The sequence below is a fragment of the Electrophorus electricus genome, chromosome 10 (assembly GCF_041902795.1).
Source record: "Electrophorus electricus isolate QZ-2024a chromosome 10, ASM4190279v1, whole genome shotgun sequence".
NCBI lineage: Eukaryota > Metazoa > Chordata > Actinopteri > Gymnotiformes > Gymnotidae > Electrophorus > Electrophorus electricus.
The window spans coordinates 22,768,839-22,792,758 of NC_137506.1; the positions used below are offsets into that span (position 1 = coordinate 22,768,839).

Here is a 23,920-nt window from a genome sequence, read left to right on the forward strand (position 1 = left end):
ATCATATGTTACGTTTGAGTTGTTTTAATTGTAAAGATTATGCATCACGGCCAACCAATGAGTATAGGTATTTTATAGCGCCGCTTTTATATTTACCAATCATTTATCAGTGTTAGATTAAATCCTATAGTGACCTATAGGCTTTAACGTATATGGGAACCAATCATAATTTCAAGAATTTGACCACCGCGGTTTCTGCAGCCAATCACATTTCAAGAAACACAACCTTCAAGCTCAACAGCTTGTTATTTCGTTTATGCTTTGCAATCCAGGCGAGTGGTAAGCAGTCATTTAGGAGTATGTAAGTATCACTATTTGAGACATTACATTCAAACAACTTCTGTCTTGTAAAATATCAATCGTTTTTTATTTCGTTTGTGAAAAGTAAGGGTTGACGTGTTTTTTTGTACTATTTTACAATTGAGGGGTTTAACACGACGACAAATTGAATGGCAGAGAGCAGCTAGTTAGCTGTCTAGCTGCTAGGCGGCTTGTTTTCGCAGTGAAGAAACACAGCTAGCTGGCTAACGTTGGCTAGCTCGCCTGCTAGCAAGCTAAGTGGCTTTAGTGGTATTAGGTGAGATTGACTTAACAGACACAATGACTCGTGATCGGACACTTTCTTGTCTCTGGCTTCTAAACTTGTGGAGAATTGAATTGCTCTGTGAATGTTAGATGAGCCTCCGCTATCGACACGACGTTGTTCCGGAACTAGCGCTTTTTTGGCTTTCTGAACAACTAATAGCCAGTCAGTTTAAATCGCCATAATAACGGTGAGCAGTTTAGCAAGGGTAGTTAGCAGGCTCTCTATATTTAGCCCACCTGTCTTAGAAAACCAAAGCTCACGACAGACAAGTCTCTGTGTCTTTTTATTAGCCCATATAGGCTGTTGATGTCGATGACAGTTGGGCGAGGAAAATGTGATTCTGGGTTCTCACTTGGCTGCACACTGTTCTTAGCAGCTTGTAACGCTTCCGACATGGTGCAGCGCGGTGAGCTATGATGGCGACGTGACACGGTCCGACTGCGAGTAAAGCGGGAAGGGACACACGCAGTCTTCTGTTTTTCCTCCTCGTCGTGGCGTTTTGTGTTCTCAAGACATCGAAAGTTCATGAAAAACGGAGAGCGTCGTTCGTCGTTTGCGGAATCGTTTTGAAATGCACTTATTAAAGCGCTCGCTTTCACATTTTTCTTTTGCCCGTGAAGGGAGGGGGGGGGCTGCATCGATCTCGAAAAGAATGCGTGAGTAGTAGCTAGCCCGTTAGCCTGTTAGCATTTCACTGTTCTCCCGTGCTGTTTCATGCGCATCAGATCAGATTTGACACATTTTTTTTTTGATCGAGTCTCGGTTGTTAACTCTGTTCCTTGTGTTTTTCAGCTATTAAACACATCGAGCTGGACTCCCTCAAATAGCCATCACAATGAAGGTAAGTCACTAAACCTTTCAGCTGAAGACAGCAGTGTAGCCGACGCCTCCCCAGTCGAGGCCAGTCAGGTTTTAGTTGGCAAGTTATTCTCTTATTTAACACGGTGCTTAGTGTTAAATGTATAGTGCGCATTGACGTAAATGCCCATTTTTAACGATCGTAATACGCGATTTGATTTCAGTAAGCCTGTGTCACTTTTAGGTCTGCTATTTGGTACTTAACAAATACGAGGGTTAACCTATCTGATGAGTAGCACAACTCAGAAGTAAATGTGGGAACTGTTTCTGTTGAAGTAGCGTTGGTAATGAACTGAAAAGAACTGTTTCACAAGCTCTTGAAACTGTTAGGAGCATCTGAACTTTAAGACTGTTCAGATTTGTACTTGTGATACCATCTTACAGTGATCGTTCTGTCTTCTTTATTCTTATGTTTTTGGAAGAAGAGCCTATGTCAGTAGCTGTATGATTGAAAGAGAAGAGTCTCAGTGTAGCAGTTTGTGCTCCTGAACAGCTATTTTTAAAATACTTTTTATAGATTGACATTTACTATTTTGTGTGAAGCTTTGGCATAGTTTACGTAGATATTCGGGTAGGATTTGTCCCTTTTTACCTATTTGTCATGGTGAAAGACTTTATGCTTGTTTTGACACCTTTTCTGACTCAATTTTATTTCTTTGTTTTGTGCTCTACAGGTAGCAGATGAGCCTGCCTACCTGACTGTGGGGACAGATGTTAGTGCTAAGTACCGAGGTGCCTTCTGTGAGGCAAAAATCAAGACTGTTAAACGGATGGTGAAAGTTAAGGTATGTCCCTGATTGTTGTAGGTGAGACCTTTTCTTATGGCTATGGTCAAAGAGCATGGCAAAATAATTACTCTTGGGTGTTGCACTGTTACGCTTGTGAGTGGTTGTACTTCACATGCTACATTAATACTATTAGGGGGTATCAGTGTGTAGGACAAGTGAATGCTATTATAGTTTTGCCTCTGTCCAATCTTGGGTGATAGAAAAATGGAGTTCCACCGCAGTGTTTTACTATAGCGACAGCACCCATGTGCCGACTTGATCTGATAGCCACCATGCTTTCTCTCATCGACGGGAATGTGCTGCACTTTGCAGCTGTAGCCTTGATGTGTGTCCTTGGCTAACAATAAGGAAAAGTCAGGTGTCTGCTTTCAGCTGCATTAGCCAAGGTTTGCCCCATGTTGTGGTTTTTAATACCTTATTTTAGATAAGCTGCTGTGGGTGTGAATGCATTGCTTTAGGGTTAGCCTACTGATTTCGTTTTAGCAAGTCCCGCTGGCTTATCTAGTTTTTTTCCCCTTTTTCATAGAGACTTATGAAAACATTCTGTGATGCCATTTGCTAGTTCACTGGCTTGAAACATGTAAGAAAGGGTTTGAGAAGAAAAGTGGTAAAGGCCTTACGGCATCGTGCCTTGAACCAGTGGCTTTAGCTTCCCCCTAGACAGAAAATTTCAGGGAGCAGAGAGCTGGGCTTTCCACATTCACAAAAAGTGGCCCGTTGGTGATGGATTGTGATGTGCAGTGTGTGTGTCTGTTACACAACCATATTGCTTCCCCTTCGCTAGACTCTCAACGTAACTTCATGGACATCAATCATGGGCTTCTTTCCTTGATCTTCTGCACATTTGCTTGTTTCCAGGTGGTGCTCAAAGGAGAGAGCACCTCACAAGTTGTACAAGATGACCAGGTCAAAGGCCCATTGAGGGTAAGGCTTTTATTCTACAGTGTCAGTGTTCATCACTGAGTCTTTATTTTATGGTATGAGTCATCAGTTTTCCCTGTCAGCATTTGTGGGAAGAAAGTGCAGTTATAATGCATCATTGACTAGTTATAAATAGAAACATATTTACTCCATTTAACTTTACTAATGGAAGTGGAGGGGTATCTGCCGTGCTTTAGTAAGGTGCTTTTTAAGTTATGACTTATTTTCAAGCCTGTGTTCAGCATACAGATTTGTACTCGTCTAACACACGTGACACAAGTGTGTTCTGCCGGTGATGCAGTGCAGTGTTTAGTGTTGTAATGTGTGGTCTTGTTAACAGGTTGGCTCTACAGTGGAAGTAAAGAGCCCAGAGGGGGCATTTAGCGAAGCTGTCATCAGTAAACTCACAGATGCCAGCTGGTACACCGTGGGTAAGTACAAGCCTAACTAAACTGCTCCCTGCTGTGAACCCCCGCTCCTGTTCGACCACACCATCTTTAGCTATTGCGATGGCATGCGCCCTATAAGAGTCCTTACCTTATGGAGTGATTTGCTCCCCTTTTCCCTCCAGTGTTTGATGATGGAGACGAGAAAACGCTTAGAAGGACTTCATTGTGTCTTAAAGGCGAAAGACACTTTGCAGAGAGTGAGGTGTGGCGCCGTCAGACATGCCACATTCTCTTTTCTGAAGCAGGAGGACTTTCGATAAGGCTGATGGAACTCCAATCTTCTGCTCTCTTTCACAGACCCTGGACCAACTGCCTCTGACTAACCCGGAGCACTTTGGCACTCCCGTCATCGGAAAGAAGACAAATCGTGGGAGACGCTCTTCTCAAGCTGTGTGAGTGCTTGTTTGACTCATCATTCAAAGTGGCAATCTTGCAGCTACTTTCAGCACATAGGAAGACTTTAATTGTGTGTGTGTGTGTGTGTGTGTGTGTGTGTGTGTGTGTGTGTGTGTGTGTGTGTGTGTGTTTTTTCCTCTGTATTTCCTGTTGTACACAATAGTGTGTTTTCATGCCAGCAAGGCTGATTTGCTGATCATTTGCTGTTCTGTGTGTGTGAGACTTCATGTTCCTTACTAGTTAAAGATTACCGTAACATCTGAAGCTTGAACAGGTCTTTTAGAATTCTCGCACATTTGTTCCATTTTCATGAATTATAAATACTTTTCTTAACCCTGTGGTAGTGTTGGCGGGTACTCGGTCTACATTGGACCAAGACGTTGTGCCAGACATTTGATCACACCAGTCCATTTTCAGTTCAAACTATAGCCATATAAATCACGGCTACTCCCGTCACTGAGTTTTGTTTTTTTTTTCCTGCTGAGAACCAGTGCAGCACTAAATTGTTTGCTGTGGCCCTGATGTAGCGTAGCTCTCATGACTGTAACAGACACTTCGCTGCGCTTTTCAGTCTCTCCCCACTTGTGACAATTTAAGGAACCCTTAACAGGGGAGGTAAACCAGCAGTAAAAGTGCAGGCTATTAGGTACACCATGACTGACTACTCTAATAGTCTTTTATTGTCATCACGTCTGTTTATGCTTGTTGCAGGTAAAACCTGCAGTTTTGTGTGTGTGTGTGTGTGTGTGTGTGTGTGTTCTTGTTCTAGTTCTTTTTCAAGCATTGTTGTATTTGCTGGTGTGGGTTTTATTCCTCTTTTTTTGAACAGACTGAAGTAGTGACGCATTTCTTTGATCACGCAACGAGCTCCCAAGATTCATTTCGTAATACATATGTTCAGTTTAGGAGATTCCAGAGATCACAGTTTAGACTGTTTCCCTATGAGAGGGGTGTACTTCAGTATACCAACAAGGATTTGGAGTAGACACAGATGTCATGGACTCCTAACATGGAATGTGTCACTTGGACTTAATAGATTTAGAAAATATATTTTTGCCCAGGCATCAGTCACCTTCTCTTTAAAAGTAGACTGACCCTTGTGCTGTTTATATTGTGGCAATTTGTGCAGTTCTAACACTGGTGGTGCGGAGTGTCTAAATAAGAGTTTATAGTGAGTGGTTATTGCATGACTCTAGGCCGCACTCAGATAAGAATCAAGGTCCATCTGTCTTTGAGAAGAAACAGGTCTTCATTGGGATGACAGTTTAAAGCGCTGTTTGCTGTTCCTGTTTCTTAATGTCTTGGAAAAAACGTAACGCTTCAAAGTGAGGGGGTATAGGCAAAAGGCTAAATGCAGAGGAAATGGTTGTGTAGTCAGTTTGTCACTTCTGACTTATACTTACTCATCTTTCTCTGGTCTTGTCTGTCTCTAGTGATGCAGACAAGTGCAATGCTTGAGCAAGTCTATGTAACTCTTTATTTCTGCACTAATCTTAGACCTCTGTCACACATTTGAATATCAGTTGGCAGTCATTTTGCCTTAGTCAGTTTCTCCTGTTCTCACTGCTGCTGCTCTCCACGGTGTGTGTGTGTGTGTGTGTGTGTGTGTGTGTGTGTGTGTGTGTGTGTGTGTGTGTGTGTGTGTGTGTGTGTGTGTGTGTGTGTGTGTGTGTGTGTGTGTGTGTGTGTGTGTGTGTGTGTGTGTAGTGGTGGGGGGTTGAACTCGTATCTTTGTGAAGGAGTGCATTTCCGGTATAAACGAGTGTCCTCTCTGAACTCTGTAGTGCGGACGAGGAGAAGGAGTCTTCATCTAGTGAGGAGGAAGATGATGACCGAAGACGGCTGAATGATGATCTGTTGGGGAAGGTCGTCGGTGTGCAGACTGGGCTGGACCGAGCGACCTGGTTCCATGGCCTGGTGAGCCGCAGCTGCCCATCACATCGTCCTTCACACAATAAGAACACTGAAGAGCTTACAGCACTGTGTTGATGCCTAGGTTCAAAATGACTGCATCTCTACAGGAGCTGCACGGCTTCCTAAATTTGCCTCTTCGCTTATTTCAAAATAATTAGTGGTTGTAAAAAAAATATATATATATAAATATATATATATATAAATTATTATTATTTTTTTTTTTTTCCTGTAAAATTGCTATTTTGACCCTTTTTAAAGAATGTGAACCAGTGGGTATACATGTCCGAAAAAGGAGAAACTTGGATGTCTCACTTTAAACCCACAAAGCCATGATTGTGGAACTTTTTGTGTAGGATAGAGAACATGCTGACTTTTGTTTTGTCCCAAGGTGATCTCGCCCAGCTGCAACGATGACTTGGCTGTCAAAAAGGACCAATGCTTAGTGAGATCATTTGCTGATTCTAAATTGTAAGTACTTTGTGCCTTCTTGTCTTCTATAATTATACACATTTGTTTGCAGTTCTGCAGTATTCAATCAGAACAGTTTCATATCTTTTTTTTTTTTTTCTTCCATCAATGCTTTTTTCACTCCCCTCTTCCCTTTATAGTCACACTGTGGCACGTACTGAAATTTATGAAATAACTCTGGACACAATCTCCAGGGCAGACTGCTCCAGCAAGAAAGGTATGGGGTGCCGATCTGAGCTCATGCTTGTGACATCTAACGCATGTCTGTAAGGTTTGCGAGCTCTGCAGGTGAAGTCTAACTAGGCACCCGGTTTCTCTGTGCAGGATTTGAAGAAGCGCTGCTCTTCCTCCAGACCAAGCAGGTCCCTGACGGCTGGAAGATGGATATGAGTGAGATTCTGGAATCTTCCAGCAGTGATGATGGTGATGGCAAAGAAAGTGAGGAAGAGGAGAAAGAGCCCGAGCCAGAGGAGGTGAGTTTGCTTTCCAGCATTCAGATCATTGTCATCCAGGCCAACCCTGAAGGACCACTGCATTTGGTATTTTATTTTAATTAATCTAGTAATGGTACTAATGTACAATGAATACATTGTAATGAATGCTTTTGCGTGAAGTTTGAGCAGTTATATGCCCGTTAGTAAGCTTCCGGTTTGCATGTTTGGAAACGTAACGAGGACGTGACAAGCATGTGGCGTTTCGGCTAATGATTTCAGTGGTGTGGTTTATTTATTTATTTATTTTATTTTATTTTATTTTAATTTTTTTTTTGGGGTGTCTGAAGTGAAAATTTGCCTCTCTGGGCTCCTGCTTTTGGTGGAGTGAGTAAATAGTGCAGTGGTGCTGAATCGGTATTTATGTTGAGTTGTAAAGGCATTCCTTGGCTCTGACATCTTTGTGGTCTAAAGCACCTTGAGTGAGACCAGTAACTGGCCCCAGCATGTGGGAAAACCCCCAGCCTCCGCACAACAATGCCTCATTCTTCCTGCTTGCAGCTCTCGGACAAATAGCCATTCGCTTGGCTTCCGAAACCGCTCCCATGGCAACCCCTACTTCCTATGGTTGAGAAAGAGCGCTTCAGCGATTGGCTGGTGGCCAGTGGAGGCGTGCCAGCTGGGCTCTGTGGGCAGGTCTTAGTCTCAAGCTGCAGCTCGTCACAAGAGCGCTTCAGTGGCGTCGGCCAGCGAGCTGCACCGCTCCCGCTGGTCCTGCAGGAACACTGGCATTAAATACTACGCTCAGTGCTTCGCTTATTTGAAATGCAGGTGTACTTGAAGGATATTTTAAGAGAGCTGTGTTTCCACAGCTGGTTTTAGCCTCAGTTCTGGTGATGGTGACCTTCTACACAGCTGAGCGCTCTTCTGGGTTTGGACATTCTGCTGTGTCTAAAAGCTAGAAGCCCCAGGTCCCTGCAGCCAAAAGCAAGTTTGCTTTCTTGTAGAACTTGCATAAATATATTTAGTCACTTTTTTTTGGGGTCAGTACTGAAGGCGTTCATAGTGGGTAACAATTATTTTTGATGAACTGGCATGTTTTTTCAAACTGCAGGCCTAATGGTTGAATAGATGGCTGATCAGATTCTGTCCCAGCACTTTAAGGTACAGCCTTATGTTATGTCTGATCTAGTATAACCTAAGCATGAGAGAATTTGGGTGGTGTAGCCGTTTACAAAACAACGCTTCATTAGCTTTTGGTTAGTGGTACAAGCATGATGATTCAGATATGATGGTGGAGAATAGTTTTGCTTACTCTACTGATGTCATGTGATGTCACGTTTTCTCTTGGCTGTTTGCTTAGCTTTTTCACTGTAAATCTTCAGTTCATAATGCGTAGAAACGTGCATTTTATTCAGTACTTTCAGTCTTCTGATGGCATGATTTAGGCACAGGGATACTTGGAGTCAGGCTGGACGAATTGCTTTGGTTTCTTTCCAGATTAGCAGTTCACATAACTGCCGTTTTTTCTTTCTTTTTTTTTTTTCTTTTTTTTTCTTTTCTTCCCATGTGTAATTGCGTTTCAAAGCTTCATTATGCAAAAGGTATTAGTTTCTTCATTGTGTCCCACTCCAGTTCCTTTAGGCTGGTGGTCAGCAGCATCTGACATCTTGTTCATCAAGCCCGTCATTTTCCCCTGTCTCCCTGCCTCTAGCCTGATGATGAGCCAGACCCCGAGGAGAGGGACCACTTCCTGCAGCAGCTGTATAAGTTCATGGAGGACCGAGGTAAGGCATAGACACGCTCCAGTTTTATGGCTGTAGATCTGGTCTGTACTCATGTACCCCGTATACTTCAGACTCCACTTACAGTTAGCCTGGAGTAACTGCGCGGCTCCTTTAGAGTGAGCCTTGGCGGTTTGGCTCGTGGTCTGTCTTCGTTGTCGTGTGCTGCTCTTGTAAGGAGCAGTATGTGACCGGAGTCGTGCGGCATGCTTTCCCTCCTTGCCGTGTGTCCTGATCTGCGTCTCTCCCTCGTTTCCTCTTGCTTTCACACCCCCCCCCCCCCCCCTGCAGGGACACCAATTAACAAGCCCCCTGTGCTGGGCTACAAGGACCTGAATCTCTTCAAACTCTTCAGGCTGGTGCACCAGCACGGCGGTTGTGATAGTGTGAGTAGCTTCGTGGTTACATTTATTTATTTTTGAGTGCAAATTGTGCAGATAGAAGTGAAAATATGAATCTGAACTGAAACTGTGATGCTGAATATGAACTGGGCTTAGTGGTGTACATCTAGGTATGCATTCCTAGGTTGGAGCTTAAACTGATGATCTCAGAGAACGGTTTCGCATATTTGACTGATGTTGAATGATGTCATGTTTCTCTTGGCTATCTGATCCACCCTTGATGCATTAACCTGGAACACATCTAGAAATCTTGAAACAGTTGGCAAAACCTGAGTACTGTGACTGCTCTTTATTTCAGATTGAGAGTGGATCTGTTTGGAAACAGGTCTATATGGATTTGGGCATCCCTGTCCTGAATTCAGCTGCTTCTTATAATGTGAAAACAGCATACAGAAAGTAAGTATTCCCATGTAGTGTGCAGAATGTGCAATTGTGTAATGTGTACAGCTGCCGAGCAGTCTCTAACAGCCTGAAGTGTCTCTAGGACATTTAAGAAACAAAGACGATTTGCAGCACACAAATGTGTGTGTGTGTGTGTGTGTGTGTGGAAGGAACAAGTATTTTAAGATCATTCATTTATAGGGTACTTTTTGTGTGAGCCATCAACATATCTCCTCCCCATAGTCATTTACTGGTTACCTGCTTAAGCTATTCCTGACTCTACCATTAAATAAATAAATAACACATCCATTTAGCTGCTTTGACCCTGAGAATAAAGTCAAAAGGTTGCTGAGGTTTACCAAGAGCTCTGCAGGAATGTGAAGAGTAACTGCCACTTTTCTGTCAGGTACCTGTATGGCTTCGAGGAGTATTGCCGCTCCGCACAGATCCAGTTCCGGACAGTGCACCACAACGATCCTCGACCTGTCGCCCGGCAGGAGCCAAAGAGAGAGGAGGAGGAGGAAGAGGAGGAGGAGGAAGAGGAGGAGGAGGAGGAAGAAGAAGAGGAGGAGGAGGAGGAAGAGGAGGAAGAGCGTGAGGTTGGTGAGGACAAAGGCGACCTGAGCCTACAGGCTAGCGCCGAGGCCGAGCCGAGCACGGAGAAGACCGACGGGGACGAGTCAGAACACGAGGCAGAGGAGGAGAGAGGCCTCAGGGACGTCTGCTCCCCCAGGGTGAGTGCGTCCCGCCGCTCTGCTCTTTCCTCACTTTCTGTGACTGGTGCTTCTCTGAGGGCAGGCCGCACATGATGATACCAGAGAATGGTTTCGCTTTCAAGACCTGATGTCACTTGATGTCATATTTTCTCTTGGCTATCTGATGCTTCCCTGTTTTATTAGGTCAGCACGCTGATGACTTCTTTGAGTTATTGCACTTGCTGATCCCAGTCCTGTGCAATTTTAGAAACACTGCATCTGTGTATTAAGTGGAATTCGGGGTGTATTCACTATCTTTTTTTAAATTTTATTTTATTTTTTAAGTGAGCGCAAAGCAAGATACAGAAATCACACAAACGTTCTGTTCTCTTGTGATGTCTTGTCTGATAACATTTAATTCAAGATATTTAAATTATTCTAACAGCTCACAAAACATTTCAACATAAACCATAAATAAAAATCCTCTGGGTGGGAAAACCTACTGTGTAGACAAATGAAAAATTATTATTATCTCTACAGCCTTTTACTCTTGGCAGAACCTTTGGATTTTGGTTGCATCAGATTCCCAAAATAACACATTTTACCTTTTACATGAGCCCTAAAGCTGCTTCATCCTGTTTTACTAATGGAGCTTGTGCAGCACTTTTTTTTTAAACTGACAAAGTAAGGTCAACAGTACCACGTAGTGATATCACTGTGGTATATGTCAGTGTTTTACATTTCTAAGCTCATAGCCATAACATTCACTTCCTTGGAATTTCCACTGTGTTTGACTAGAAATGTAGTAACACAGTTCTGTGGCAACTTGGAAGTTTTCCAAGTCATCTGATGGAGTAGAGGAGGCTGAAAGAGGTGTGTGTGTGTGTGTGTGTGAGACAGGGCCGGCGGCGCTGCACGGTGACGCCTGTGAAAACGGAGGTGAAGGAGCCTGTCAGACAGGAGCGAGTGAAGGAGGAGGCACGTGGTGGAGAAGGCAGCGGGGAGGAGCAGAAGGAGAAGCTGGATGGAGATCATCCGGGCAAGAGACGCAGCCGGCGCCCGGAGGAGTCTGACAAAGACTCTGAGGAAGAGGAGCTGGAGGAGGAGGAAGATGAGGAAGAGGAAAGTGAAAGGCCCAGACTCAGAGAAAGGTACATCATTAGTCATCTGCAAGTAACCTGTGCTGATGTTAAACCTTGGCCTTTGGTCAACTAGCATGGATTTGTGCCACACATTATTCTTGGCTAGAAAGCTTTTTTTATGTAATTCCAGGTGTTTACAGCTGCTCAATTACTGGCATTTTGGAAATCTGAGCCATGTGGGGTCAAACATGATGATACCAGAGAATGGTTTCGCATACTTAACTGATGTCATGTGATGTCACACTTCTCTTGGCTGTCTGATTAGACTCTGTGTTTTAAATTGCAGCACCTGGTTAACAGCCTGACTAGCCATTTTGCACATGTAATACATTTTTAGACTTGCTTTCATTTTCTAGAAAGTGAAAGTTGAACATCAGTCTATTTTTGATGTATTCTAGTAACTGATGAGTTGTGCTGGAACCAACATGTGCGGTTGTGGAACACATTTGACACTAGCTGTTCTAGAACTCATTTAGTTATGTTCTAACATTCCATGCTGCTTTTGTCACAGTGAATAATGATCAGGATTTCTGTGAGGGCTGTTCCACATTTCTATAATTAAAGCTGTGAAATAAAGTTCCAAGTGAATTGCTGGCCATCCTGTCTTCTTGGATGCTTAAAGCTATTACTTAGGAACTTGTTTCCACAGTGCTAGCTTATTACATTAGTCCACTAGATCAGTTCTTTGGATCAGATGCCCTTGTCTGAGAATTCCTATTCCTTATTCCTTCCCAGAGAGGAGAGGGAGGGGGAAGAGGGGTATGAAGAGTCCGAGCACTCCGTCACTGGGACAAAAGTCAAAGTGAAATATGGCAAAGGAAAAACACAAAAGATCTACGAGGCCAACATTAAGAACACAGAGACGGATGATGGAGAAGTCCTTTATCTGGTCCACTACTATGGATGGAATGTGAGGTGAGGCCTTTAAATGAGGGCTCACGAAGGCCTAAATGAAGACTGGAAATGAGTCGTGCTAGACTGATTTTGCTTTGGTTGTCCTCTGTTATTATGTCCAATATTTATCATAATTGGACTGTTGCTGATTTTGGGAAACGGGTAACATTTTAGCTCTGGTTGTGTTCCCGGCTAATTTTATCTTTATTTGTACTTTTTAGTTTAAAGAATGAACGCATTTTGATCACTCAGCCAGTAAATGTCACACGTCTACATGTATCCACGTTTGAAATTCTCTATGGCAGGTACGATGAGTGGGTGAAGGCGGACAGAATAATATGGCCTGTTGATAAAGGAGGGACGAAGAAAAAGCAGAAAAAGAAAGTCAAGGTGAGTGGGTGGGCTGAAGGGAGCACATGTAGCTGCATTATGAGCAGTGCACGAAAAGGGGGAACTTCTGTTAGTCATTGGGAAAAAAAGCAGAAATTGTATTACTTGTAGCTTGTAAAATATGCTGATTACAAACAGCATTTACATAGTAAGTGATCCTTGTTTTCTTTCTCTCCCCGTTTTTATGGCTCTAATTGAGTGAACGGGTCCCATGACTATTGTGGGACTCCATCGGCATGGAGTGTAGCCTGTGCTTGTTTAGAGGGTTAGAATGTGTACCATGTGCTTTTCCTTCTCCGAGTGTTCTGGGTCTTTTACTTCACTCCTTTGCAGTTTGTGACTGGAAACAGATTTTTCTGATGCAATTGTCTTTTGTTGTTGTTGCTTTCATTGATGTGCACACGATGCAATTTAAGTGTTAAAAGCTTTTGTTTACTGACCACAAGAATCGTCATGACACAGGACTAAAATATTTATTTATTTTTTATAGATACAGATTTTGATTTGATTCACATGATTTAATAACTAACTTCGGCTTAGGGTAGAGAGACTTCAAAGACGGGGTAGTCAGTAAACTGTAACGGCGTGACTTTTAAAAGTAATCCTCCTGAGTGTTGGGGTGAGTGCGTGTGGTGACCTCTGTGCCCGTCACGACAGAACAAAGACGACGTCGAGAAGGAGGACGACAAGCAGGCCAAAATGGCCGTGAAGCGAGGCCGTCCACCGCTGAAGTCCACCCCTCCCGTGGTGTCCCGCAGCGTGTCCAAAACGCCCAGCGGTGAGGGCAGACCGGGCAGCAAAAGCTCCCGCCTCTCAGACCCCTCCAGCCTACCAAACGGCGACGGTAAGACGACACTTGGAGGAACTGATGACAGTCTGCGGTTTAGAATCCCCCCCCCCCCCCTTTCCTTTGTACATTGTAGGCGCAGGTTTGAGTGTGTGGTTGCACATTGATTTAATTATCTCCTGACAGGAACTCCTCGCAGACGTACCAGGAGAACCTCTGGAATGTATGATTCTGACAGGGCATCTAATGGTAAGTTTGAGAGATTTGCTCTTTCGTTTGTGACATCAAACCAAATATGATTACTTGACCTACTCGACTAACCAAATTTTGCATGTGCGACATGCTGAACAGTAAAATGTTTGCACTTGATTGATCACCTTGTGCCTCTGTTCTGTCACTCTTTCCAGATTCGGGGAACTCTTCAGAGGAGAGCGAGGGTGAGGATTCTCCTGAGAAGAAGCCTGAATGGGTGGAGCTGACTGACCCTGCCACCGCACGCAAGCAAGAGGAGGAAGAGGAAAGGCTGGAGGAGGAAAGCCGTGCGGAGGCCGCCCAAGCGCATCCCCAGCCAGCATGTCCCAGCAGCCCTCGAGAGAAGCCCCAGGAGGGGAGCGAGGCGGAGAAACTGGAGGAAGAACCGGCTGTGCTGCTGGAACCTGAGGACAAATCTCCGAAGTCCAGAACAAAGAGAGCTCGCGCGAGGGACCCCGGGTCGGAGCCTTCCACGCAGCTGCCTGCTACTCCAGGCCCTGCAGAGCCTGAGATGCCCTGCGCTCTGCTGCGCCTTGCCAAGAAGCCTCCGGAGCCTGGCCACAGCAGCCCAGACGCAGCCGACTCTGACACTGACTCGGCCACGGAGGACGTCGGTCCTCCGGAGAGAAGCTGCCTAGCCAAGCGCAAGGCCCCTGAGCACAGGACTCCAGACAAGAAGGTTCGTCTGGACCGCAAGGAGGAGCCCAAGGCCTCATCGCCAGAGAAAAGGCCTGACGCGGAGGGTCGGACGGGGGCCGTGGAGGAGCCGGAGGAGCCCCTTGTGCCGGCAGCACGGGCGGTGGCTCCTGCTGAGGAGCCTGAGGTGAAAACGGAGATGCCTGCTCTCACAAGAGAAGTCCAGATCCGAGTGGAGCCTTTGCCCGACTTGGGCATGATGAAGGAGGATGCGTCGGCGGGCACCGACGACGAGCTGATGCCCCAGATCGGCCCAGAGGCACTGGTGTGCCACGAGGTGGACCTGGACGACCCCGAGGAGAAGGAGAAGCCCGCAGGAGAGGAGTTCCCAGCGCTGAGGGAGGAGCAGGCCCTCGCTCTTACTCCCGCCGCGGCCCCAATGCCACCCTTGCAGACCTCCTCCGCTCACCTCCCCCTCAGCCTCCCGGGAGCAGGGCCACCACGCCTGTGCTCGCCTGCCTCCGCACCGAGCCCAGATGAGTCGCACAGCACGAGGAGCGAGAGCGATGCCACCGTCGAAGTAGACAGCGTAGCCGAGTCGCAGGAGGGCCTTGCCGAGAGCGGCTCGCCCCACGGCTTTGATGCCAGCGCCAGCTCCAGCACCTCCAGCATCTCCCTGCAGGAGAGGGATGGCAAGGACAGAGGTGAGTCTGCGCTGACCTGCACTCACGGTCAGACACCCTCCGGGCTTCCCGGTGTGCCTTGAGTTAGGGGAGTAGAGCTGCACTTTGGAGGTTTGATTGATTTTATTCTTTTGGCTGTAGGTCAGAAGAGGTTGCTGGACTGCAATGTCAACTCTCCGGCCAAGAAACCGAAGCGCAACCAGAAACGGCTGAGCACGGCGGCCAGCGCAGAGAAAAACGGAGCAGGTGAGCGATGGCGAGGAGGCCGTACACACGTAGGGCAGTCGAGTCTGCTCGTGCAGGCGAAGCACATTTAAGAATATATTAATGTAAAATATTATGGATGACTAGCATTAAAGCAGTCTACAACGTATAGGCTGTTTTTGTTTTATACCAGTGAATGGTAAGGAAAAGATGTTTCTGGCTGTGAAGCACCCCATGAACTTGGCTTGTATTTGCTACCCTCACATGCTTTGTTGTCTGAGGATGGTCCATAAGGGGGCACTAAAGTAGCAGCGGTATGGCTGTGCTTGTGTAGTTATGAAGTGGTAGACTAGTGTATCCTGAGAGATCAGCAGGAGGAGTACTGAATACATTTGACATGCTTACAAGTACAAAATGATCTCTAGTCACTCCTTAAGACATATACTGGGTTCCTTTGGAAACTTTAAAAGCCTGAAGTGTAGTCGAAAAATGATGCCAAAATAAAAACTTGCACAGACATAGAAGGGCCTTAATTAAAGGAGCTCAATTCTGAACCTTTTTGTTCTTGTGTATCTAAAGAAGTAATTTCTTGCCAGTATCATGATTTTGGAAAGTGTGCTTTTAAAAACTTCAGGTAAATGCGAGTGAAACACATCTAGCATGGCAGGCGGCTTTGCTTTGGCTCTGGCTGAGCGGTCCTCTCGTCTCCTCGGCCCCCAGGTCACAGCAGTGACAGTGAAGACCTGCCGGTCATGGACACAGCGAGTAAGCTGACCCCAGTGAAACACTCCAGCATGGCCAAGCCCCAGAAACTCTCCCGCTCGCCTGGCCTTGCGTCTCCCAGTAGCAAAGACCTGGAGAAGGACAAGCACAAAGAGAAGCAGTCCTTCCCCTCGCCACGCACCTACAAGTGGACCTTCCAGCTGAGTATGTCCCACAGCGCACGCTGAAGCTCAACAGTGCATGTGTGCGTAGGCCTGTTTTGGTTTGGGTTACATGGATTTGACACATTTGACTAGATGCAAGTCTGTCCATGACTTTAGTATTGTGTTGATCAACCAAAAGTCCTATTTTTTTTGTCTAAAATGCAGGTAAATGGGCTAAAGACACATGCCAACCTAGAGAGAAGTTAAGCCTTATCAGCTGCAGTTTACCATGAAAATACCCTGTACACTTGCATTTAAGATGTATATCAAAATGACTGTTAAACTGAAGCAAAAAATAGTTAGAATAGTTGCACTGCTTACATTCTGCCCTCTAAAGGTTCTCTGCTTATGTTTGTTTATTTTATACACACACACACACACTTATTCATATGCTCTGTCATCCACTTGGCTTTTAAGTGGCCAACATGCTGCATGATGTGCGCAACTGTGCTTACACATGACTGCACCTTTCACTGTAATGCTTATGTAAAGTTAAAGTAATTTATGCTAATGAATGCAATAAACTGACCATTTTAATTTTCTGAGAATAAAGTACTTTGTAACATTGACTTGGAGGGGACAGCCCTAATTAGATTATTGTTGTTGTTGTTGTTTTTTTTCCATAATGCCAGAGCATTGAGAATTGCTCTGCAGACCTTGTCTGGCTGCAGGTAACGAAGTTGTCATTTCTGATTTTGCAGATGAGCTGGACAACATGTCTAGTGCTGAGAGAATTTCTTTCCTCCAAGACAAACTGCAGGAAATCAGGAAGTACTACATGTCCCTGAAGTCTGAGGTGGCCTCTATTGACAGGCGACGGAAAAGATTAAAAAAGAAGGAGAGAGAAGGTAAGAACGTTGTCTTCTTGGTTCGGAAAAGTTTAAAATTTATAGGGGAGAGCTGATTGCATGAGCACTGGGAGGTGTGTAAGATTTTAACTGACGTTTGCCATCTGACTGACAGTGTCCCACACCACAGCCTCCACATCTTCTGGCTCGTCTGACACGGGCATGAGCCCCTCCTCGGCCTCCCCCACGCAGAACACTGTGGCTGTTGAGTGCAGGTGATGGATGCCTCATCTCTCCACCCCCCACCCTGCCCACCTCTGCCTTCTCAGCATTCTGCTGCCTCCACGGAGACGTGCATACTGATGAGCCAGAGCAAGCGGCCAATAGCACTCGACTGCCCTGTCTTCCCCCACCACGTACTTTCCTGTCCCTTGATTCCACCTTGTGGCCACTCCCACCTCCTGCACTTTTTAAACTGATCCTGCCTCTTGCTCCCTCTCGTTGCCACTTTCAGCGTCAGGAAAAGGAAATGGACTCCATCTGAGGGTTGAATGTATTAAAAAATACAGCTAATATCCATCCACAGACAGTATAATGGCACTTTTTTGTCCTCTCGGCAAGGCCTGTGTACCGTGGGCTGGTTTGGATGCAGTATTCAATCACTCATATATTCTATCATAAAAGAAGAATCCCAGATTACGGTCCCTGTACAGGTATGGTCACTTAACCAGCTGGATATGGTTAGCTTAAAAAAAAAAGTAAGAAAAACAAAGGTAAATTTTGTGCGCTTGCTCCATCAGAACTGCCAAAGTACATGTTACAGCAGAGTGCCCTATATTTGGAAAAGTGGGACAAAGTCAATTGCAAAAGGGAATGTAGTTTACTGAAAACTGCAGCTGCTGTCTTCCACTCTTTGTAGTGTGTGTGTGTGTGTGTGTGTGTGTGTGTGTGTGTGTGTGTGTGTGTGTGTGAGAGAGAGAGAGAGTGTGAGCACAGATTATGCAAAACTATTTTTGTTGTCTTTTTAAGAAAATAAACATAAAAATGTTTACAGTGGAACACAGGACAAAAAAAAATGTTTTCAGTGGACTAATTTCCTTTGCGAGTGTATTTTGTCTTTTTATATGTAATTGCAGAGTTTTTATTTTAGTATGAAAAATTTCGAAAGGTATATATCACAGCGGTGAAATTATTTAATGAAATATTTCTAGGTCTGAAATTTTGTGTAAAATAAAGGTATTATCTTGCAACTTGTTAAGTATATTTATTTAGTCTAGGGACACTTTTTTTTGGGGGGGGGGGGGGGGGGGGTATTTTATTTTTATTTTTTTACAAGATAAAAACAACCTTCCCACATTCATTTGGTCCATGGGCTAGTAGTTTAATGAAAAGAATGTGGTGGGCTCTACTAGGAAGTTGGACTGGGAGGTCGTCATAATTGGGTAACTACTGTGCAGTAAACTGTTCCAGTCCCATCTTCCCCTTTCACCACTTGGACCCAAATTTTAAATGTGTTTTGAGACCTTTATGGAACACCATAACTTTGGTGACCTGTTCTCAGATTTCCTGGTACTTGTTAACTTAAGCATTTTATTCTTCGGTATCTGCATTTAAGTTCTCAACCAATTGAATAAAAATTGCTTAACAGACATATGTTTAGCCCAGGGGTTTCTTACTATGATTTTCTTTTGTATATAGATCTTCCAAAACCATGTATTTGAAAAATACATTTTACACAAACTGTAAATGATTTATATTATTTTTAAACACATCTTTGTATAAACTCCTTTTTTCTATGTCAGGTTGGTAGAAGCATTAGCACATCTTTTACTGTATATAATCAACCACTGGTCAGGAGCAGGAGTCTGAAGGAAGCACTCTAGAGAACCCACTAATACATTGGACGTTGATTACTGAAAAGGAGATTTTGCTTCCTGTGAGAAATTTATTTACGGATTCCTGGATGAAGGAATGAAGGTATTAGGTTCCTGAGCAAAGCCATTATATCTTTATGTAAAATAAGCAGAGTTCTTTTCATTTCTAATAAAGTTTTGAAATATTCTTGTGCTTTCATATTTCAAGATATTTCTCTTGCCTCCTTGGTATAAGACCTGTACTTTTCCCCCTGATCTCTCACCTTTACAGCACCCTTAAATACAGGTGTACTGGAATAATATTCTCACCACTAACCAGAGAGTTTCCACTGAAGAACTACGTGCATAAATGTCTATTGGTTCTTTTATGTAAGTGCACACACCATGTCAATGAATAGTAATTGTGGTGTTGAAGGAAACAATCTTAAAAGCATGTGTAAATGCCAAAAGGTAATGTATAGTACTTTAAATTACTTGACTGATTAACTGAGAACACGGCCTAATGTTCTGAAGACTGTAGCTACACATCAACACATGGTGTTGCACAAACATGAAGAGCTCGAAGTATAGCACTCATGAGCGTGGGCCGCCACTGCACTGTGCTGTATTCAGGACCCAGCCAAATTAAATTAATACTTTAACCTCTGCATCGAAGTTATTCAATAACATTAGATTAATAATACAGTAGATATGAAAATGCCTCATTACCTTGTTTTATTTTGGTATGTGCATGTTACAAAAAAAACAAACAAAAAAACAAAACTACCTTCACATTTTTCCTGTGTTAAGACCAAGCTTTTAAGGTCTAGTGAGTCTCTGCCTGCTGTAGATTAAAGGGAAACAAATGTTACCCCAGGCTGAGGATCTGAACCGTACAGGACGATATCTTCTGCCATCCCTGCCGGCACGCTCCACTCACGGGGTAATGTGGACATTTACCTTCCCCATAGGCATAATGAGGATCGCAGCCTGAGGACATCAGTCTGTGCCAGATGCAGCTGTCCACTAGCGGGGCTGGCCAAGTAAGCCAGCTTTGGCTGCCAGAGCCTCGTTCTGCTGGATGTGATACTCCTGGAAGCGCATGGAGATCCGCTGGGTCATTTTCAGATACTTCTGTAGACAACTCTCGGAGCATGAAGTCTGAAAGGAAAGCAATGGAAGTTTATTTTTCTTGCTAATCCATTGAAATGGTCATCCAATGCCAAGAGATAAAATTAAGATTAAGGTAGTCAGGGGAAAAAAAAAATCTTTCATGTGCAACACTTAAAAGGTTTAATATTGACTACTGTACCTCTTCTGCTTTGACCTCCCTGGTAGTAAAATCTTTCACACAGTCCATAAAGCAGTTCTCTGTCAGTTTGTTGTAGGTGCCAAGAAATTCTTTGAACTTAAAAATAAAACACAGCAATACATTGTATACAACTGACAGTGAGATGCAGAGTTTCCCAAATTTTAAAATCTGCAGTACCTGCTTGATTTGGTCCGACTCTGACACTTGAGCAGCCATAATCCTATAAAAAGGTCCTGCAGATCATAACGAATGTGGCACATTTAGGCGCAATACCTCCAAACTCCACATTTACAGGATATGAGAGATATTAATCAAATCATGACTTCACTCTCTACTCATCTGATTCACTATTTCAACAACACAACCTCTGCTAGGGCCGTGTTGCATACGTTATCGTCCTATGTAGTTGGCTAGCTAGCGAGCGAGCAAATTGTGTTTTTATCTTGGCCATTTTCTAGCTACCTAGCTTCACTAGTTCAAAAACAATAATTAGACAATTTCTCATAGCAAACGATCCGATTTTAGAGAAAGACGTTGAGCAATACAGACACACCGCATCAGCAATAAAGCCAGCTAGCTAACATTACCTCGGACTCCACGGTGCAACGCTCGGGCTGTTAAGCCACTGAAGGACATGTGACGATAAATGTGACAAAACCCTTAGAATCCACTTTGGCACTTTCGAAACAAAATGAAAACGTTGGTAATATAACAAAGACGGTCGTGTAATTTAAACATAAATGTATCATGGAACTAAAACAGTTATTAAATGTGTCATTCGAAATATATAAATAAAAATATTTATTTTCTCGCAAATATGGTGATAACTGCGTGGTTTTATTTTGAAATCAAACTCAGCGTCACGAACTGTGCAGTTTCTGAATTCACACGTTATCAACTTTGTTGTCGGCAACAGTTGTTGTAGATTGCGCTTTAGCCACACGTCAGTTTATTTTCAGCGAGAACGACAGATTTAGCTACTACCAAAGGTCCGGCTTACATTTACTCAGGTAAAGATTATCAGATATGTTAGCTAGCTAGCATGGTTATCTACGGAATTAAAAGTCTGCGTTCATAGCAAGCCACTGCTAGGTTTCGGCGGCGCGAAATTCAAAATAAACGTTAGCAGCAGAATACGGTAAATGCCAAATGATAGGTGTGTGCCGCCTTCTTGTCTGATTTCTGTAAACCAGCTAGCTAGAGGTGTGCACTAATGACATTACTAAGACCAACACGTACAGTTTTTTAGCTAAACTAGGTTAGCTGTCCTAGGTAGTAGGATGTCAGACTCGGCGCATGTTTCTTTTCTTGCTTGACCGAAACGTCTAAGCAATTTTATCTGACAAAGGTGGAAGACTATGGGCTAAGCAAAGCGGCTTGATAAATTAGCAGTTTTGATTAGTGTTATTTAGAGAGAAATGGCTGGCTAGCTAGTTAACGCTAGTTATTATTTATCCAGGACAGATAACTAAAGATCTATGTGCCTACTCTGTGTATTTCCTTAACAATGGACTTTTCCACACTAAATAACTTCAAATTAAATGATTCAGCGTCAAGTTGTGACGCTGCAGACGTTTTGATTCGCTCTACTAAAGTTGTTTTGGAGCAAAACAAACGGAGCGACCAGCCGCAACGCCACAGAGACATCAACATCTCTGTTCAGAGGCTGTCAGACTCGGCACATGTTTCCTGCTTGACCGAAGCGTCTAAGCAAGTATTCAAGGAGCAAAAGGTTCCACCTGTACTTGCTGCAAGTATGCCATCAACTTTATCCGGAGGTATATTATCGTATCTGGTAAATCTGGTTAAATTTGAGGACGTCATTGTAATAGCAATCGAAAATATAAACAGCGACTCTCTTTTGTAGGACCTGAAGAACAAGATTACACGGCATCAAAGCAAGCTCTTGGAGTTGCCAGGAATAGCCATGTATACGAGTTATCAGTATATTTTTCAAGCATGTACTTTTGTATTGATCACAAAGAAATTACATAAGTAACAGCACTTTCTTTTTCAGGTTCCTAGAGTTGGTAAAAGCACAGGGAAACCTTCATTTATCCAAACAAGGGACAGAGAGCAGAAAGGTAATAACATCCTCACCTGATCTGAGAGCTGTAAGCTTGGTTTACACTGCATTTTTAAATCTGGCGAACATCCGAATTCTTGCTAGGGCAAGACGTATTAATATCGAGGTACTCTACCGATGGGAGGGGTGCAGTTGTGGCCGCCTTGAAACAGAGGCAAGTGTTGCTCGCATTCACTTGTTGAGGGGGGGCTGGCCTTTAAGCACAAACATCATTATATAAGATGTAAGTGCTGATCGAAATCTGTTGTCCACACCACTGGACACCTCAGGTCCCACAGTGCACCAGTGAGACGGGAGGTGGAGGTGCAGTTGCTGGGTGCAGGGCCATCCCCGAGTGTAGGTCTCCAGAGTACTGAGGTCCAGCAACCCAGCCCTGCTTTTCCAGCAGGAAACGGTGGGACTGCTACAGCTGTGGCTGCCATCACAGCTGCCGCCATCGCGGCCACAGCTCCTGTTATCCAGGTACAGTCAGCTGCATACACACACTGTAACTGTGCCTTATGTGTTACTGCTGCATGGAGACTGTCAATTACAGACTTTGCTAATCATGTAATTGAGGTCCTGACTCTGATTATGATGAGTAATTTCAGATTAATCATATGGTTCTGACATAAATAATAGCAAACCACTGCTTTTTAATGCTCACATGCACAAAGGTGACAGTCTCATGGCGTTCCTTATGTCCGACAGGCTCCCAGCATATGCTTTCTGTATGACTGACAGGCTCAGAGTGAGATGGAGGTGCGCGTGGCACAGGTCGCCTCTGAGCTGCGGCGGCTCCAAGAGGCTGAGGGCCAAGGGAGCAGGGCAGGGGGGAGAGGGGCAGACCGTGCCCCAGACAAGACTGCCCAGCTGGAGGAGCAGCTGATCACGCTGACCCAGCTGAGGCTACAGCACCTGGAGAGGATCCAAGACCAGCAACTTGAGCTGCAGGTACTGTAGGCCTGTCTCTGTACCCTTACTTCCTCTGTACTTCTGCTGCTGCTGTTGCCAGGCAATCTCCATCTGGGATCAATAAAGGGATCTATCAATCAGTTGACTGACCGATCAGTCAACAAATATAATATAGCACTTTATTGATCCCGAGGGAAATGGCTGCGTCATGGTAGCATACATATTACGCAATGAACAGTCTTTGGCTTGGACTTTTCAAACAATTGATTGGTGATTCATTTCTGACGGTTTAATCCCTCATGCTAAAAACTGAAATTTGAACTCGCCCTATGCCTTCCTGGCTTTTTTTCCCCCCTTCCTCATTTTCATTCTGTTTGTTCTGCTGTCTCTCAGAACCGTCTGCTGGGCTCTGCTCTGGATGCAGTGGCAGCTCGTAGTGGCTCAGCTCTGCTGGCCACACGCAGTGCAGGTCAGGGCAGAGCAGTACCAGAGTCGGCACAGAGGCCTGGCCTTAGCTTGCTGCCTGCTGGAGACGGGACTGCTGCTGTTGCAGGGGATTCAGGTTATACGGCTCCAAAGCATCTACGTGTAAAACTCTACACATTAAAAAAAAAAAAAAAGTCAATAACACAATTATTGGTGCCTGATATTTCAAATGATAAATTGTTTTTACAACATGCAAAACTTTTTCACACCATGTGCCCCTGTGTCTTGTTATTTTAATAGGAATATCTACACTTTTTAAAAGATCTTTGGCAGAAGGGGCTTAACGTCTCCCCCCCGTTTTATTTGCTCTTCTCCTCATCCAGCTGTCCAGGACCACAGCATGAGGACATGGACAGGGTGGGTAAAAAGTCCCCTGGAGACACCCGCACCCCGTAAGGTCATCCCCAAACCCACCCATTGGATCCCCACAGCCCACAACCCTCAGCCGAGCAACCAGACCCACAAAGCCACCAAGAAAAGCTATGGTTGGTTACGTTGACTTACTTGGCATGTTT

The 23,920-nt window shown here is 44.4% G+C and overlaps 3 protein-coding genes and 3 non-coding genes across 22 annotated transcripts in view; 5 read left to right on the forward strand and 1 right to left on the reverse strand.

Moving 5' to 3' along the window:
* The first annotated feature begins 195 nt into the window (after window positions 1-195).
* arid4a (AT-rich interactive domain 4A) lies at window positions 196-18,835 on the forward strand. 3 transcript variants are annotated; one of them, XM_035532607.2, is made up of 25 exons: window positions 196-301; window positions 1,379-1,427; window positions 2,119-2,229; window positions 3,091-3,156; window positions 3,494-3,584; window positions 3,725-3,804; window positions 3,900-3,994; window positions 5,783-5,915; window positions 6,301-6,380; window positions 6,521-6,597; window positions 6,705-6,853; window positions 8,526-8,598; window positions 8,887-8,981; window positions 9,295-9,392; window positions 9,784-10,111; window positions 10,973-11,223; window positions 11,950-12,129; window positions 12,414-12,498; window positions 13,156-13,342; window positions 13,472-13,534; window positions 13,693-14,877; window positions 14,998-15,102; window positions 15,781-15,987; window positions 16,688-16,834; window positions 16,950-18,835. In XM_035532607.2, exons 2-25 carry the CDS (start codon window positions 1,422-1,424, stop codon window positions 17,051-17,053), a joined length of 3,996 nt encoding a protein of 1,331 aa, XP_035388500.2. In that variant the 5' UTR covers window positions 196-301; window positions 1,379-1,421; the 3' UTR covers window positions 17,054-18,835. The 3 variants fall into 3 exon arrangements, with proteins under 3 accessions (XP_035388500.2, XP_081577760.1, XP_035388501.2); XM_081721634.1 differs by having other exon boundaries at window positions 16,965-18,835; XM_035532608.2 differs by lacking the exon at window positions 196-301 and adding an exon at window positions 804-1,242.
* On the forward strand, window positions 9,129-9,210 carry LOC113578619 (small nucleolar RNA SNORD53/SNORD92). Its single transcript, XR_003410779.2, has one exon. It is a non-coding gene; the product is annotated as a small nucleolar RNA SNORD53/SNORD92 (small nucleolar RNA).
* Window positions 10,178-10,261, forward strand: LOC113578620 (small nucleolar RNA SNORD53/SNORD92). Its single transcript, XR_003410780.2, has one exon. It is a non-coding gene; the product is annotated as a small nucleolar RNA SNORD53/SNORD92 (small nucleolar RNA).
* LOC113578618 (small nucleolar RNA SNORD53/SNORD92) lies at window positions 11,398-11,479 on the forward strand. Its single transcript, XR_003410778.1, has one exon. It is a non-coding gene; the product is annotated as a small nucleolar RNA SNORD53/SNORD92 (small nucleolar RNA).
* Window positions 18,836-19,345: 510 nt separating the features above from the next.
* Window positions 19,346-20,632, reverse strand: timm9 (translocase of inner mitochondrial membrane 9 homolog). Its single transcript, XM_027011968.3, has 4 exons — window positions 20,527-20,632; window positions 20,117-20,172; window positions 19,940-20,035; window positions 19,346-19,788 (listed from the first exon to the last, which is right to left on the reverse strand). Exons 1-4 carry the CDS (start codon window positions 20,573-20,575, stop codon window positions 19,654-19,656), a joined length of 336 nt encoding a protein of 111 aa, XP_026867769.1. The 5' UTR covers window positions 20,576-20,632; the 3' UTR covers window positions 19,346-19,653.
* A 202-nt stretch (window positions 20,633-20,834) lies between these two features.
* kiaa0586 (KIAA0586 ortholog) overlaps window positions 20,835-23,920 on the forward strand; it is a 79,742-nt gene continuing 76,656 nt past the window's right edge. For 10 of the 15 annotated variants that reach the window (XR_014125453.1, XR_014125452.1, XR_014125454.1 and 7 more), the window contains exons 1-8: window positions 20,841-21,717; window positions 21,807-21,868; window positions 21,957-22,023; window positions 22,110-22,179; window positions 22,295-22,487; window positions 22,749-22,958; window positions 23,313-23,481; window positions 23,729-23,890. Coding sequence is in view for 12 of the 15 variants with exons in the window: in XM_081721079.1 (XP_081577205.1) it covers window positions 21,447-21,717; window positions 21,807-21,868; window positions 21,957-22,023; window positions 22,110-22,179; window positions 22,295-22,487; window positions 22,749-22,958; window positions 23,313-23,481; window positions 23,729-23,890 (1,204 nt within the window). In the remaining 3 variants the exon portion in view is untranslated. Of the gene's footprint in view, window positions 21,718-21,806; window positions 21,869-21,956; window positions 22,024-22,109; window positions 22,180-22,294; window positions 22,488-22,748; window positions 22,959-23,312; window positions 23,482-23,728; window positions 23,891-23,920 lie in introns of all 15 variants that reach the window. The other 5 variants (XM_081721086.1, XM_081721087.1, XM_081721080.1 and 2 more) reach the window with 5 other exon arrangements.